At 45.0% G+C, this 17,929-nt stretch overlaps 1 protein-coding gene across 1 annotated transcript in view; it reads right to left on the minus strand.

Annotated features, from left to right (window-relative positions):
• The window catches only part of LOC126273430 (glutamate receptor ionotropic, delta-1-like), a 104,565-nt gene that overhangs the window by 14,761 nt on the left and 71,875 nt on the right, over positions 1 to 17,929 (minus strand). The window contains exon 7 of the mRNA XM_049976983.1: positions 6,362 to 6,556. Within this exon, the coding sequence (XP_049832940.1) occupies positions 6,362 to 6,556 (195 nt within the window). The remainder of the gene's footprint in view (positions 1 to 6,361; positions 6,557 to 17,929) is intronic.

Raw genomic sequence — 17,929 nt, forward strand, 5'->3', positions numbered from 1 at the left:
AGCCAAGGAATCGACTGAACTCAGGGAGGAGCAGAAAGATGAGTTGTTCCCTTTATTACTAAGTTACAAGAAAATCTTTTCAAAGAAACCAGGAGTAATAAAAGGGTTCGAGCACAAAATGGAAGTGCTTCCCCACTCAACGTTCTGCAAAGCAAGCTATTCAGTACCCTACGCCCGACGAGAAGCTGTAAAGCACGAGATTAGGAAAATGCTGTGTTGGGATGTTATCGAGTTATCGAATTCGCCGTACTCAAGTCCCTTGTTGCCCGTGCTTAAACAGGACGGTAGTGCCAGACTGGTACTGGACGCCAGATCAATAAACAAAATAATTGTACCGATAAGGACTCGGCCTGAAGCACTTGAGGAGCACTTGAAAAAATTTCATGGCATTAGATTTTTGAGCACACTTGATTTAAGAAGTAGCTATTGGCAGGTGAAATTGGCCAAGGAATCCAGAAAATATACTGCTTTTAAATTTGCCGGCCGCTTATATAAGTTTAAGGTCATGTCTTTTGGTTTAAATGTAAGCTCGGGAATATTTATTTCTGCTCTCGATTTTGTGTTAGGACCTGAACTTCTGGATGAGGTAACTGTTTATGTAGATGACGTGTTGATAGCCACTAAGAACTGGGAAGATCATTTAGCTATTCTACGAAAGGTGTTTCAGAGATTTCAAGAACATGGTGTTACAGCAAATCTGAAAAAGTCTAAATTTGGAAAAGGTGAGGTAAAGTTTTTAGGTTATGTGATTACACCTGAAGGGATTAAACCCGACCCGGAAAAGTTGTCTGCGATTAAGAATTTCCCTACATCGGTAACTAAGAGGCAACTAAGAGGATTTCTCGGTCTTTCGTCTTTCTTTCGACGATTTCTGTCTGGTCAAGTAATGAACAATCACGCTTTGCACAATCTTCTGAAGAAAAGTACGCATTAAATTTGGACACAAGAGTGTCAGAAAGCTTTTGAGGCAATTAAAGATGGTCTTTTAAACAGTAACATTCTCTGTCATCCATAAATGGTCAAAGAATTTTGTATCACCCAGACGCTTCGTTTGTTGGAATTGGATCTTGTTTGTTTCAGATTGAATTAGTAGACGAAACAGAGCAAATCAGAGTGATTAGTTTTGCGAGTAGGGTCTTAACAGAATGTGAAAAGTCCTATTCAGTTACTGAGCTGGAGGCACTTGCAGTTATTTGGGCCTTCAAGAGGTTTAATTATTACATTTTTGGCAGAAAGATAAAAGTATTTACGGACCATCAAGCACTTTCGTATTTTCTGAACTGTAAATTACAACATCCCCGCCTGACCAGGTGGTGTTCATTTTTGCAAGAATACGACTTTGATATTGTGTATATAAAGAGCAAGGATAACATTATTGCAGACGCACTTTCTCGTTCACCAGAAGGTCTGCCTGAAACAAGTGAGTTGGTAGAACAGATGTCGAATTACAAAGTTCTTCTTATGCAGGATCCCATTTATAGGAAATATTTCTTGGAACTGTGCAAGCAAATCCAGACACTACAGAGCACAGATCCTAAGTGGGGAAAAGTAATCAGACTTCTTCAAGAAAATCCAAACCATAAGTTGTCCAAATTCTTCAAGATTCATAATCAGGTATTATTTCATCGTACCTCTGTGTCATCAGACAACTGGCTTGTTTGTATACCTAGCAGTTTTGTTGAACATCTTTTGTGGTATACCCACATTTCTTGGGGCCACTATGGTCCAGAGAAGTGTAAAAAGAAGATTGCTACTTACTGTTATGTGCCCAACCTACATCGTCGGATACACAAGTTGCTAAAATTCTGAGTCATCTGCCAAAAGGCGAAAGCTCTGAATATTCCTATTTTAATTCCACTGTATCCCATCATCGCAGAAAGACCTAATCAGCTCATTAGCATTGACCTGGCTGGCCCTCTACCGATGGGTAGGGGAGGTGTCAAATACCTCGTTGCTGTTCTCGACAACTTCACAAAATATGTTCGAATGTATGTTATGAAGACATCTTGTGCTCCGCCTATTATACGCTGTCTTGAAAATGACTATTTCCCTAGATTCGGAGTCCCCGAATCTATACTTTCAGATAATGCATCCAACTTTACTTGCCGCAAATGGCGTGAGTTTTTGGCCCATCACAATGTCAAGCACATCTTAATACCACGTTTTAGGCCTCAGTCGAATTTGACTGAGCGGATCTTCAAGGAGTTTAACAGATTTGTTCGGACGTACATTCCAGACAAGCAAACTCGTTGGGTTGATTTTGTGACACCTTTTGAGGAGATAGTCAATAATTTGCCACACAATTCTACAGGTTTTACTCCACACGAGTTGATGTCTCCAAAGAAGGAACAGAATGAGTGGGTTGATCCTCTTCCCAAGATACCTAGCCCTGAAGTAGATCTAGATGTCAAAATTTGAGAAGCTTTAAGTTCCATTACCACCAATGCTCAATTAAGGAAGAAAGGCTATGATAAAAAAGTAAACAAAGTTGTAAATTACCATGTAGGTGAAAAGGTATTACTTAAGACTCATTTCAAGCCATCCTTAATATGTAAGAAAAATCGCAAGTGGCAACATATGTATCAAGGTCCTTACCTTATTTTAAGGAAACCGCACATAGGAAGTTATTTATTAACTGACCCGGCTACGGGGAGAGTGAAAGGCTTATTTCACCACCAAGACTTAAAGAAATTTTATAATGGTAGTGGTTAAGTACTGTCGTGGAAATGAATTCTTGTGTACTGGAAATTTCCTTGCGTGAACTGTTAATGATAAGTATTGTGTTGAACAGCGCCCGGACTACATGGTAACGGTTGCTACATGGAAACTTTAACTATTAAATGTTAAGTGTGGAAAAATTGTTTATAGTGATGGACATTGAACTGATATTTCTTCAACAAGCTGAAGCAGGAAATTGAGGTTGCAGCAAGAATTTCAATTTAATTTTAAGTTAGTATAAAAAAAAAGTGCTTGCGAGGCGATTGCCCGGAGCTATATAAATATGTAAAGGTGAGAAATGGAGGAGATTGCGTAAAAAAGCACTTCTCCCAAGGTACAAGAAGATTTATAGGTTTATTTTTAGTAATGTAAGTACTTGAAGTTCTGTTGTAAAAGCCCAAATTACCGGCTGAAAAAAATATATATTCAAAACGTCCAGACAGTGAACAGGAGTGGAGAAAATATCTTAGCTTAAAGTTCAGTTAAAGCGTACTGTTAAATGAGAAAACAAGTGGTAACCCACATGTGTTCACTCAAGGAGACAATAAGCTGTAATAAACTAAGTTAGGTGAAATACAGTCCAAATAGAGGCAAACCATGAAGCATCAATAATGTAGCGTAAGTACTCCACGAGGCCACTAATTGCTATGAAAGTAAACTATTTCCCTGCGATCTGAGCCCAATATAAAGAGTATATGAGGAATGTTAGCTGACGAAATGATTTCAGTAGAATCAAGGTACTAAAAAACCACACAGTAAGCCCCCTGTATCATAAATAAGTCCAAGTAAAGATCTTCAGAAGATTTGTAGTGTAATCTAGCGACCATTCAATACCCTAATTGTAGGCTAAACTAAAGAACAAGCAATGCAGTGATATTTAAACTTAATACTGACTATAACCAGGGTAAAACGTAGAAGTAGCAAAGCACGCTGTAATGAAAGAGGTTGAAGTATATATATGTGCCTTTGTTTATTATGATAATTTTATTTACATGCAGATTTTATTGCAAAAATATCTCCTAAGACACTCCTCTCATGAAATCCATTTTCCTTGTGCCCGTTCCTTTTGCCCCAGTGGAAAGGACAGATAAACTGATATACTGCATGATGAACGCCGTAGCCAGCTAACACAGAAAGTGAAAGCGTCACGAAGTGTAGTGCTACGCTATTAAACTGTCATTGAACCACAATGAGTCAACAGATGCTCGAACATTGTCCACTCTAGCACGCTAGCTGTGACTGCTTCAAGCCACGCGAAACTGCAAGTAAAAACTATTCACATTTCATAATGCAATATTTTATGACAATGGTCAAGCCATGATTCTTACGCCAATTGTGATTGAGAAAACAGTAAGCGAAATCTCAAATTCCAAATTTTCCATTGAATAACAACCTCACTTTTATTTTGTAACATCACACATGCTACGAAAATGTTTTGAAGAATAAAATTCCTTCCTGCACTGCAACAAAGACGTCCGGGAAGGGCTGCGCGTGTGCTGTTTCTCCAAGACAATGCACCCGCACATCGAGCTAACGTTACGCAACAGTTTCTTCGTGGTGATAACTTTGAAGTGATTCCTCATGCTCCCTACTCGCCTGACCTAGCTCCTAGTGACTTTTGGCTTTTTCCAACAATGAAACACTCTCTGTGGCCGCACTTTCACCAGCCGTGCTTCTATTGCCTCAGCGATTTTCCAGTGGTCAAAACAGACTCCTAAAGAAGCCTTCGCCGCTGCCATGGAATCATGGCGTCAGCGTTGTGAAAAATGTGTACGTCTGCAGGACGATTACGTCGAGAAGTAATGCCAGTTTCATCGATTTCGGGTGAGTAGTTAATTAGAATAAAAAATCGGAGGCCTTAGAACTTGAATGCACCTCGTATAAGCCCACTGGTGTCTCCGAGTTTCTCAGGAAATAATGCTTGTCTAAAAACTATCTGCCGAAGTGTTGGAGCTGGCCGTAGTGGCCGAGCGGTTCTAGGCGCTACAGTCTGGAACCGTGAGACTACTACGGTCGCAGGTTCGAATCCTGGCTCGGGAATGGATGTGTGTGATGTCCTTAGGTTAGTTAGGTTTAAGTAGTCCTGTTCTAGAGGACTGATGACCTCGGAAGTTAAGTCCCATAGTGCTCAGAGCCATTTGAACCATTGAAAGTGTTGGACCATGGAGTTTGTGAGGTGACAAAAGTCGTGGGATACCTTCTAATATCGTGTCGGACCTCTTTTAGGCCTGCCTGGCGTTTTGCAGCAGCTCAACGTGGCATGGACCCAACAAGTCGTTGGAAATCCCCTACAGGAATATTGAGCCGCGCTGTCTCTACAGCCGTCCATAACTGCGAAAGTGTTGGCAGTGCAGGATTTTGTGCGTGAACTGACCTTTCGGTTATGTCTTATAAATGTTCGATGGGGTGCATGTCGGTCATCTAGACGGCCAAATCATTCGCTCGAATCGTCCACTCCGTTCTTCAAACCAATTGCGAACATTATGTCTATTAATTGCTACAAATGATCTCTAAGTAGCTGAACATAACCATTTCCAGTCAATGATCGGTTCAGTCGGGCGAGAGGGCCAATTCCATTGCACGTAAACACAGCCCACACCATTGTGGCGCCGCCAGCAGCTTGCACAGTGTCTAGTTGACAACTTGGGTTCATGGCTTTGTGGGGTCTGCGCCACATTCAATCCCTACCATCAGCTCTTACCAAGTGAAATCAGGACTCATCTGACCACGCCACAATTTTCCAGTCTTCTAGGGTCCAACAGATAGCGTCACGAGACGAGAAGAGGCGCTGCAAGTGGTGTGTTGCTAACAAAGGCGCTCGCTTCGGTCTTCTGCTGCCATAGCCCTTTAACGCCAAATTTCGCTGCACTGTCCCAACAGAAAAGTTCATTGTACTTCCCACGTTGATGCCTGCGGTTATTTCAGTGTTGCTTGTCTCTGCCACTGACAGCTCTGCGCAGAAAGCCGCTGCTGCCGGTCGTTAAGCGAAGGCCGTCTGCCACTGCGTTATCCGTGTTGGGAGGTGATGCGTAAGTTTGGTGTTCTCGCCATACTCCTGACGCTGTGGATCTCTCAATATTTAGTTCCCTAACGGTTCCCGAAATGGAATGTCCCATACGTCTAGCTCCAACTAGGATTCCGCGTTCGAAGTCTGTTAATTTTAGTGGTTTCAATGATGATGTGTGGTTTGAGGAGCGCTCAACTACGCGGTCATGAGCGCCCCTACAAAGTCCCAATTTTTACATAATCCAATCTAGCTACTGTCACGAATGATGATCATGATGATGATGATATGATGAGGACAGCACAAAAACACAGGCCCCGACAGAGAAAATCCCCGGCCCGTCCGGGAATCGAACCCGCGACCCCGTAATCCAGAGGCAGCAACGCTAGCCACTCGACCACGAGCTCCGGACTATTCCGGGGTGCGGTCCTAGTGACGTCGGACACCTTTTCACATGAATCACCTGAGTATAGTTCCGTCAGTGCACTGCCCTTTTGTACCTTGTGCACGCAATATCACAGCCATTGGTATATGTGCACATCGCTATCCCACGTCTTTTGTGATAAATGAGTAGAAAATACACAGCTGCAACTGGCACATCGAAACTCCTCGCAATATGAGGCAGCGGTGCTGGCTTACCGGCGGTACTGGCGGGCCTCGAGCACCAGCAGCAGGCCGGACAGGAAGATGGCGCAGCCGAGCAGCATGAAGGCGGGCGACATGGGCACCAGGTCGACGCTGGCGTACTCCGTCTCAGAGAGGCAGCGCACGCGCGTGAAGTACCACGCCTTGCGCAGGTAGCTGACGTGGCCGCGCTCCCACATCATGCGCAGCCTGCGGGCACACCGGCTCTTCCTCACCAACCTCGTCTTATTACACTACTGGCCATTAAAATGGCTACACCGCGAAGACGACGTGCTACAGACGCGAAATTTAACCGACAGGGAGAAGGTGCTGTGATATCCAAATGATTAGCTTTTCAGAGCATTTGCGCAAGGTTGGCGCCGGTGGCGACACCTACAGCGTGCTGACATGAGGAAGGTATCCAACGGATTTCTCATACACAAACAGCAGTTGACCGGCGTTGCCTGGTGAAACGTTGTTGTGATGCCTCCTGTAAGGAGGAGAAATGCGTACCATCACGTTTCCGACTTTGATAAAGGTCGGATAGTAGCCGATCGCGATTGCGGTTTATCGTATCGCGACATTGCTGCTCGCGTTGGTCGAGATCCAATGACTGTTAGCAGAATATGGAATCGCTGGGTTCAGGAGGGTAATACGGAACGCCGTGCTGGATCCCAAAGGCCTCGTATCACTAGCAGTGGAGATGAAAGGCATCTTATTCGCATAGCTCTAACGGATCCTGCAGCCACGTCTCGATCCCTGAGTCAACAGATGGGGACGTTTGCAGGACAAGAACCATCTGCACGATCAGTTCGACGACGTTTGCAGCAGCATGGACTATCAGCTCGGAAACCGTGGCTGCGGTTACCCTTTACGCTGCATCGCAGACAGGAGCACCTGCGATGGTGTACTCGACGACGAACCTGGGTGCACGAATGGCAAAACTTCATTTTTTCGGATGAATCCAGATTCTGTTTACAGCATCACGATGGTGGCATCCGTGTTTGGCGATATCGCGGTGAACGCACATTGGAAGCGTGTATTCGTCATCGCCATACTGGCGTATCGCCCGGCGTGATACTATGGGGTGCCATTGGTTACACGTCTCGGTCACCTCTTGTTCGCACTGACGGCACTTTGAACAGTGGACGCTACATTTCAGATGTGTTACGACCCGTGGCTCTACTCCTCATTCGATCCCTGCGAAACCCTACATTTCAGCAGGATAATGCACGACCACATGTTGCAGGTCCTGTACAGGCCTTTCTGGATACAGAAAATTTTCGACTGCTGCCCTGGCCAGCACATTCTCCAGATCTCCCACCAATTGAAAACGTCTGGTCAATGGTGGCCGAGCAACTAGCTCGTCAAAATACGTCAGACACTACTCTTGATGAACTGTGGTATCGTGTAGAAGCTACATGGGCAACTGTACCTGTACACGCCACCCAAGCTCTGTTTGACTCAATGCCCAGGCGTATCAAGGCTGTTATTACGGCCATAAGTGGTTGTTCTGGGTACTGATTTCTCAGAATCTAAGCACCCAAATTGCGTGAAAATGTAATCACATGTCAGTTCTAGAATAATATATTGGTCCAATGAATACCCGTTTATCATCTGCATTTCTTCTTTGTGTAGCAATTTTAATGACCAGTAGTGTATACAAATTGAAGGTGGATGGGGTAGAAAGGAAAGGGAAAGAATAATTGATGTCCGCTGCATCGCGACTTTATGGTGACAAGTGAAAATGTGTGGTGCACTGGGATACGAATCCGGGATCTCCTGCTTACAAGGCAGTTGTGTTAGCAAGTGTAACATCTGGAACTATCTTGGCACACTTTCCAGTTGACACACATTACCATATGGTGCTAGCTATCCACGGTCCCCATCGACATCCTCCGTGCTCGCTAGTTTGAGATTCCCACAGGAGGTCGAACTTAACTGTGCACGTCCGAAAGAACAGACATCGCGCATTCATATAACTGACTCGCCTCGATGGGCAATGAATCCACCACCTTCAGCGCAGATGCCCAGCTACTATCGACCTTCTGTCGGTATCCCAAAGTAGCGAGCATGGAGGACATGGCCGGAGACTGAGCATAGCTGACGCCACGTGGGAATGTGTGGCGGCCGGGAGGCGTGCTGAGATAGTCTGGGCAGTTCTGACAAACACAGTGTCCGGATAGCGCAGTGGTTAACGCAACTGCCTCTTAAGCTGGAGACCCAGTCAGCACACGTTTTCAGTCGTAGCTGCTGATTCCACATAGAGTCCCGATGCAGCTGACATCAATAGCTCCTTTCCTTTTCTTTTTGCCCCCTCCACCTTCAATTTACATCATTGTATCACAGCTGTGGATTCTATGTGGTGCCTGTTCTTTCAGACATGTCTGACAGAACACGTGTCTGTCCTTTCGGACATGCCGGAAAGAACAAACTCCGCACACTCATATAAACTAGCATTAGATACCGCCAGTAAATCACACACCCCTCTCCGTAATAGTACACGAAGGAAAGATCTGTGAACGAAAATGATACTCGGGAGGCATCAGTCGTGTCGCTGAAGTCATCTCTCCATCTTCAAGCGAAAACGTTGACTCCTAGGGTGTCAAAAATAATCTATTACTGGGCTGAGGATTCCTTGGCAGGCGGTATGCAGCATATTATCGCTGACGGAGAGTGATCAACAGGTGAATGAGAAGGTGAAACATAGAAAAAGTAAGTAAAATGTTTACTATTTTAAAAGTAATTGCTATAACTGTTAATACATTTAATCACAAGTTTGTTTGTGTGGCCATCCTCCGCAGCAAGAATATAAATACTTGTTTTGTAAAGAAAACTGCCTTTTCCTGCTTCTAGTTACTTTATTTATCCCATACGCGTTTCGCCTTCTCCTGTTCTAAGGCGCCATCAGTGAGATCTGTAACGATATAGTTTTGTTAGCTTTAGATTATTAAACAGTTCACTTCGCGATTTTTTTGTAAAAAAAAAGTAATTGCTTACGATTTGCTGATGTGCGTTTCCTGACATCTGGTCTGGAGGTCGCACTTCCACTTTTATCACTGCCATATAATCACATTTTCGTGTTTCGCCTTTCACACACTGTTCACCATGTTTCTCACTCTTTTTTGTGGTGGAATATTGTTCTTTTGTCACTCGATACAACTATTACAATGACAAAAGAACAATAGTCCACCACAAAAAAGAGTGAAAAACATGGTGAACAGTGTGTGGAAAGCGAGAATACAAAGATGTGATTATATGGCAGTGATAAAAGTGGAAGTGCGACCTCCAGACCAGCTGTGAGGAAACGCACATCAGCAAATTGTAAGCAATTACTTTTTTACAAAAAAAAAAAATCGCGAACTGTTTGATAATCTAAACCTAACAAAACTGTAACGTTATAGATCCCACTGATGGTGCCTTACAACAGGAGAAGGCGGAACGTGTATGGGATAAATAAAGTAACTAGCAGCAGGAAAAGGCATTCTTATTTACAAAACAAGTATATACATTTAATCTACTGTGACATACGATCAGTGCCTCCAGGTAAATATGTTTGCGGTTGCCTACGTAACCATGATTGTATCCAGGCGTCGAACTCTTCCTCCGAAGCAAATCGACAGCCACGAATGGGAGATATAGGACAGTATGGAGGAAGTTTAAGGGCTTCCCTGCGAAACATGTGGGCGCGCATTATCCTGCAGCAGACTGATGCCGTCGATTAAGATTCCCGGGCGTTTTGAATTTATGGCGCGCTTCAGTTTTTGCAAAGTGTCCACGTAGCACTGTATGTTAATTGCGGCGCCGCGTTCCAGAAAGTCGACGAGCAGCGGGTCCTTCCAGATAAAGAAACAAGTCATCAAGACTTTCCCGGAGATGTCGCGTCTGTTATTTCGACTACGCTGCTGAAATTTCACTGGGAAGCTCTTTAAACATCCCCTAAGCAGTTCAGATCTCTCTCCCTGCGATTTCCATACTTTTGAAGGACGATACTGTTGATTTGCTTCGGACGAAGAGATCCACGCCTAGGTACGACCATGATTCTGTAGGTGAAGGCAAACATTTTCCCATGAAGGCATTTCCCCCACCATCTTGGATTATGTCACAGGATGGATGACGGCACCCTCTGGTGGCAGTATTGTGCACTAGGATATCCACGCCTAGGTACGACCATGATTCCGTAAATGACCGCAAACATTTTCCCATGAAGGCATTTCCCCCCCCCCCCCCCCATCTTGGATTATGTCACAGGATGGATGACGGCAGCCTCTAGTGGCAGTATTGTGCACTAGGTGAGTTGGAATCTAGATCTCGTGGTGAAGACACTGCCTGCAAAATAAAAAGTTGCGTCCAGAGTTGTTTTCCCGCCATTTCATCCCACCATCTTGGATTACTGCGTCATCACCTGACGTCAGGGTACCATCCTCTGGACCCAGAGCTGTACACACCTCCGTGAAATTGGTTAAATAATAAAGACAAGTCCTTTTTTCCAACGAATCCTTAGGAGGAGGTGGCATCGGGCGACTTAGGTTAGTGGAGGTAGCCCAAGTAAACTATCTTCCCGCGATTTTCTTTGCATAATATAAATAACCGCCATCTTGGATAACGGTACTTTTGGGTGTTACAGGCCCTCTATGGTTCCTGATCTACACTCCTGGAAATTGAAATAAGAACACCGTGAATTCATTGTCCCAGGAAGGGGAAACTTTATTGACACATTCCTGGGGTCAGATACATCACATGATCACACTGACAGAACCACAGGCACATAGACACAGGCAACAGGGCATGCACAATGTCGGCACTAGTACAGTGTATATCCACCTTTCGCAGCAATGCAGGCTGCTATTCATCCATGGAGACGATCGTAGAGATGCTGGATGTAGTCCTGTGGAACGGCTTGCCATGCCATTTCCACCTGACGCCTCAGTTGGACCAGCGTTCGTGCTGGACGTGCAGACCGCGTGAGACGACGCTTCATCCAGTCCCAAACATGCTCAATGGGGGACAGATCCGGAGATCTTGCTGGCCAGGGTAGTTGACTTACACCTTCTAGAGCACGTTGGGTGGCACGGGATACATGCGGACGTGCATTGTCCTGTTGGAACAGCAAGTTCCCTTGCCGGTCTAGGAATGGTTCGATGACGGTTTGGATGTACCGTGCACTATTCAGTGTCCCCTCGACGATCACCAGAGGTGTACGGCCAGTGTAGGAGATCGCTCCCCACACCATGATGCTGGGTGTTGGCGCTGTGTGCCTCGGTCGTATGCAGTCCTGATTGTGGCGCTCACCTGCACGGCGCCAAACTCGCATACGACCATCATTGGCACCAAGGCAGAAGCGACTCTCATCGCTGAAGACGACACGTCTCCATTCGTCCCTCCAGTCACGCCTGTCGCGACACCACTGGAGGCGGGCTGCACGATGTTGGGGCGTGAGCGGAAGACGGCCTAACGGTGTGCGGGACCGTAGCCCAGCTTCATGGAGACGGTTGCGAATGGTCCTCGCCGATACCCCAGGAGCAACAGTGTCCTTAATTTGCTGGGAAGTGGCGGTGCGGTCCCCTACGGAACTGCGTAGGATCCTACGGTCTTGGCGTACATCCGTGCGTCGCTGCGGTCCGGTCCCAGGTCGACGGGCACGTGCACCTTCCGCCGACCACTGGCGACAACATCGATGTACTGTGGAGACCTCACGCCCCACGTGTTGAGCAATTCGGCGGTACGTCCACCCGGCCTCCCGCATGCGCACTATACGCCCTCGCTCAAAGTCCGTCAACTGCACATACGGTTCACGTCCACGCTGTCGCGGCATGCTACCAGTGTTAAAGACTGCGATGGAGCTCCGTATGCCACGGCAAACTGGCTGACACTGACGGCGGCGGTGCACAAATGCTGCGCAGCTAGCACCATTCGACGGCCAACACCGCGGTTCCTGGTGTGTCCGCTGTGCCGTGCGTGTGATCATTGCTTGTACAGCCCTCTCGCAGTGTCCGGAGCAAGTATGGTGGGTCTGACACACCGGTGTCAATGTGTTCTTTTTTCCTTTTCCAGGAGTTCATATTGCCGACATAGGAGACTATCTGAGTACTCGTCTTAGATTATTTGCAGATGATGCTGTCATTTACCGTCCTGTAAAGTCATCAGATGACCTCAATGAATTGCAAAATGCTGTATATAAGGTATCTGTGTGGTGCGAAAAGTGGTAACTGACTCAACGCAGAAACGTGTGAAGTTATTCACATGAGTACTAAAAGGAATCCGCTAAATTTCAATTAGGCGATAAGTCACACAAACTAAATACTTAGGGATTACAATTACAAATAACCTAAGTTGGAACGATCACATAGATAATAATGTAGGTAGGGCAAACCAAAGACTGCGGTTCATTGGCAGCACACTTAGGAGGTGCAACAGATCTACCAGAGAGACTGCTTACACTACACTTGTCCGCCCTATTCTGGAGTATTGCTCTGCGGTGTGGGATCCGTATGAGGTGGGACTGACGGACGATATTAAAAAAGTTCAAAGAAGGGCAGCTCGTTTTGTATTATCGCGAAATAGTGGAGATAGTACCATAGACATTATACGTGAATTGGAGAGCATCAAACAAAGGCGTTTTTTGTCGAGACGGGATCTTCTCATGAAATTTCAATCACCAGTTTTCTCCTCCTATTGCGAAAATATTCTGATGGCACCCACCTACGTAGGGAGAAATGATCATGACGATAAAATAAGAGAAATCAGGGCTCGCACGAAAAAATTTAAGTGCTCGTTTTTCCCGCCTGCCGTTCGAGAGTGGAACAGTAGAGAGACAGCATGAAGGTGGTTCATTGAACCCTCTGCCAGGCACTTTATTGTGAATAGCAGAGTAATCACGTAGATGTAGATGTAGGGTGGTAGCGCTGTTGTCCCAATACTCTGAGGTTGTGGCTCTGTCAACAGAGTCAAACATTCTACAGTGACGGTATCAACCAACTGGGAAATGTGTGTCGTCGCCAGGGTGGCTTTGCTGGGAAGACATAAAGGATAAAGTTGTAGAATGTTAACAATGTTTGTTTTATTTTAAAAGCCTTTAAGAGTTTTCACATAAGAAATTCCGAGGCGTTTCCTTTGAGCAACCCCTCGTAAAGGAAAACTTCATTATAACATTTTGTAACGTAAAAAGGAAAGTTCCAGGTGCAGTCATTAAGGAAATCAGCTGTTAGTTCAGAGTCGACTATATTCTCCCTTGAGAGAGAGCCCAGTTCTATTTATATAGTATAAATATTGCAGAAAGTATTTCTGTTAAATTAGTAAGGATGTCCCACAAAATTTTAAAAAATGGAAAGGCGAATAAAAAATTGTGGATGCAGCGAGACGCAAGCCCGCTCTACATTCCTTCATAACTTTCCTATCCACTACGCTACACTGAACTCATGTGACATTCGGCCGTGTACCTCATATTACGGCCTTCTGAAGGCTTTAATCGCCAATACGTTATTAACTATTAGTTAATTATAACAAATCGAACCACGAACGAAGTGTTTTTGACGAATATTCATTGTGCCATAGCCTTTCCTAACACACAAGGTATAATATGAAAATTCTTTAAGCACCAATACCAGTAGGACGTTTCATGTCATTTTGCTATGCCCAGTCCTACCAGTAGGGACGCGTTTTCGAGAGATCCTAAATGGATGGTGCTTTGAAACAGCATCTGTTGGTAGAACGTAACTTACCCACCTAATTTGGGGTCAACAGTGGAGTAAATGTATTGTTACGGCGATAATTTTTGAAAAAATAAACAGTTTACTTACTTTTTCCCATCTCTCTCGTTTTTATTTGACTGTCCCTTATGGAAGTAACTTTAAGCCACCACGAAAGTGTATTGAGATTCCTGTCGTTGTTAACGAACTTGCGGACAATATGAACCTCAGGCTTTACACAGGTAATATACTTATCTACAAGGTGTTTCAAACGCTATGCAGCAAACGTCTACGCATGATAGATCACGTCATGGTGAAAGCTTTTATTGCAGACAAACGTTCATTGACGCTTCTCGGTGACAGTAGGCGTCTTTTTGTTCAGTTCGCCGGCCCTAGGACGACGAGGTTACACCGAACTAGCAGGGTTTACTAACCAGGTGTGCCGCGTCTGCCTACTTTCTACCCCAGCAAAGTGACAGAGTAATTTTTAAAAGAAAACCTTACGAATGAGTGTTTCTAAGTGGAGACAGAATCAGGAACTTGACCTTTTGCCTCTGATGTGAGGCGGATAACTGGTTTGTAGGCAACACACATTGCACCCGCACGCTGCAGAGTGTCTATGCTCTGCCGCCTCAAGGGGACGCTTAGCGTTGTCATGAAGTGTCTCCGGGAAGCGTCACCAAACATTTTGTCTGTAATAAAAGTTTTTGACGATAACATGATCTACCACCCCTATGTGTTTGATACGAAGACTTGCTGACTTAGATAGTGAAGTACTAGATGAAAAATCTGCAGAAATAAGCAGTTAGATCTTGATAACATATGTATGTGTTATGTTCTTTCTGACGGGAGGCGTGCTACGGTAGTCATTGCAGTGCGGTCAGTACTGTGTGGTGATGGCTTAGTGGTCAGTGTAGCTGCCTAGTGAGCTGGAGAACCGGTTCGAATCCCGGTCAGGCACAAATTTTCAACTTTCCGCATTGATGTACATCCAAAGTGCTGGAAAAACTGGCAACTTGTTTTAAACGTACAGAAATGTTAAATATTAATTTCACAAAACGAAAAAGGCATAGTACCCTATGCCTGCAACGTCAGTGATTCGCAGTTACGAGGGCTATTCGGAAAATAAGGTCCGATCGGTCGCTAAATGGAAACCAAAGTAAAAATCAGAAATGTTTTATTTGCAACAGTTAGCTATGCTTTCCAGCTATTTGTCGACATAGCTGCCGCTCGGCTTGATACATTTGTCCTAGCATCCTATCAACTTTCCGATACCCTCCTCATAGAAGGCAGCCGGCTCCGCTTTCTCACAAATCTCTACGCTGATCTGCAGCATGTTGTCAGTGACGAAATGTTGTCTCCATAGCTACGGTTCATGTGAGCAGTGATGAAAATCTGAGGAAGCCATGTCCAGGCTGTATGGTGGGTGTGCATATTTCAGCGCTCACTGTGCGCTCAGAACTTGAAAGAGTGACGTGGCGCGATCGATGGGCGTTTTAGAGACACTGTCCAACACATCTATGCAAAACTTCGTCGGATTTTCACTGTGGTTTCCGTTTCGCGAGCGATCGGACCTTACTCCCCGAATAGTCCTCGTAGCATCAGCCAACCCATACGAATACCTAGGTGTAACACTTTGTAGGCATATTAATTGGAATGATTACATATGGTCGGTTGTAGGTAACGCAGGTGGCAGACCTCCGTCTATTGTTAGAATGCTAGGGAAGTGCAACCGCTCTACCTAGGTGATTGCTTACAAGACACTTCTGCATCTCATCTTAGAATATTCCTCAAGTTTGTGGGAACCATAATAAATAGGATTGACAGGAAGTATCTGAGTACATAGAAAAGAGAAGAGACACGAATGGTGAAAGGTTGCTTGACACAAGAGAGAGTCACTGAAATGTTGAAAAGCTAGAGTTGGCAGTCTCTTGAAGATAGACGTAAAGTATCCAATAAAAGATTACTTACAATTTTAAGAACCAGTATTAAGTGAAGTATCTAGACATATTCCTTAGCCCCAAAGTATCGCTCCCGTAAGGATTGTGAAGACAAAATTTGACTAATTACAGCACACACGGAGAAATGCATTTAAACTGTCGTTCTTCATGCATTCGAAACGGGTCTGTACATTTAGTACAATGCTGAGTACTCTCCACCACGCAATTCACAGTAGTTTGTAGGGTAGGTTTGTAGGTGTAGAAGATCCACGCCCTACATTCGTTGCTTGACACTCTTAATTCGGTTGGTGCTGCACACACTGTGTTTCTGCACCACCCAAATGGGATTCACCACCGCCTGAGGAAGACGACCAAGTGCTGTTTCCAAAGGATGCAGAGTCTTACTGACACAATCAGACTGTGGGATCCTGCCCACTTGTCTAATATAGAGTGCTTAGGAAGCTGTTTTCTCGGATAGGTAGACAACAGTTCAAGCAAATCTTATAAATGGAGTTTTTGACAATAAGTTAAATTGACAATACTTAACTTTGCGCTCCTACAAAGATGGGTCTCAAGCAAATGACGACATACACATAATCAATGTCTTTACATGTATACAATTTCCATGCAAGCAAATTACACGTGTTCGTAAATCACTGCTATAGAGTTTCTATCACAACTCGTCTTCTAGTGCTGCTCTTCTCGAGCGGCCGAGTGCTTATTTTCTCTTCGTATCTGTTGTGGTGCCGTCCTAGTCTCACAGCCCTCTCTGCTGTTACGTTCCAGGCCGATGTGCCGGCGCTTGATGTTACGCCGGAAGACAGACACGTTACTCAGTGGTCTCAACTGTACTCCTTAAGCCTGAAAGGTGTAAACATTTACTAATAAACAAATAAGAGTCATGTCCTCTGCTTCGCTTTTCATATCCGATTAGCCTCTCCCACTCATATCTTGTTTCAAGATCCGGTAAAACACGCAGAATATTTACGCCAATCCTCCACTATAAAGCATTCGGACACCGGAATGTAATGCGGACTAGATGTCATGTGAGTCGCAGCTAGCCTAGGTACTACTTTGCTGCGCCAGGCACCTGATCGCAAATAGTTCCGGCAGATACATCCACCAACGGGCTTTATAAGGCACCGCTCGGTAGGATACAGAAATGCCGTCCCGGCTTTATTCGAACGAAGTAATGGCCGCTATCGACAGGGGATCTCAAGTTGATTCCGTATTTCTAGATTTCCGGAAAGCTTTTGACACCGTTCCTCACAAGCGACTTCTAATCAAGCTGCGGAGCTATGGCGTATCGTCTCAGTTGTGCGACTGGATTCGTGATTTCCTATCAGGAAGGTCGCAGTTCGTAGTAATAGACGGCAAATCATCGAGTAAAACTGAAGTGATATCAGGTGTTCCCCAGGGAAGCGTCCTGGGACCTCTACTGTTCCTGATCTATATAAATGACCTGGGTGACAATCTGAGCAGTTCTCTTAGACTGTTCGCAGATGATGCTGTAATTTACCGTCTAGTAAGGTCATCCGAAGACCAGTATCAGCTGCAAAGCGATTTAGAAAAGATTGCTGTATGGTGTGTCAGGTGGCAGTTGACGCTAAATAACGAAAAGTGTGAGATGATCCACATGAGTTCCAAAAGAAATCCGTTGGAATTCGATTACTCGATAAATAGTACAATTCTCAAGGCTGTCAATTCAACTAAGTACCTGGGTGTTAAAATTACGAACAACTTCAGTTGGAAGGACCACATAAATAATATTGTCGGGAAGGCGAGCCAAAGGTTGCGTTTCATTGGCAGGACACTTAGCAGATGCAACAAGTCCACTAAAGAGACAGCTTACACTACACTCGTTCGTCCTGCGCGGTGTGGGATCCTTACCAGGTGGGATTGACGGAGGACATCGAAAGGGTGCAAAAAAGGGCAGCTCGTTTTGTATCATCGCG

Source organism: Schistocerca gregaria, chromosome 5 (assembly GCF_023897955.1).
Source record: "Schistocerca gregaria isolate iqSchGreg1 chromosome 5, iqSchGreg1.2, whole genome shotgun sequence".
Taxonomy (NCBI): Eukaryota; Metazoa; Arthropoda; class Insecta; order Orthoptera; family Acrididae; genus Schistocerca; species Schistocerca gregaria.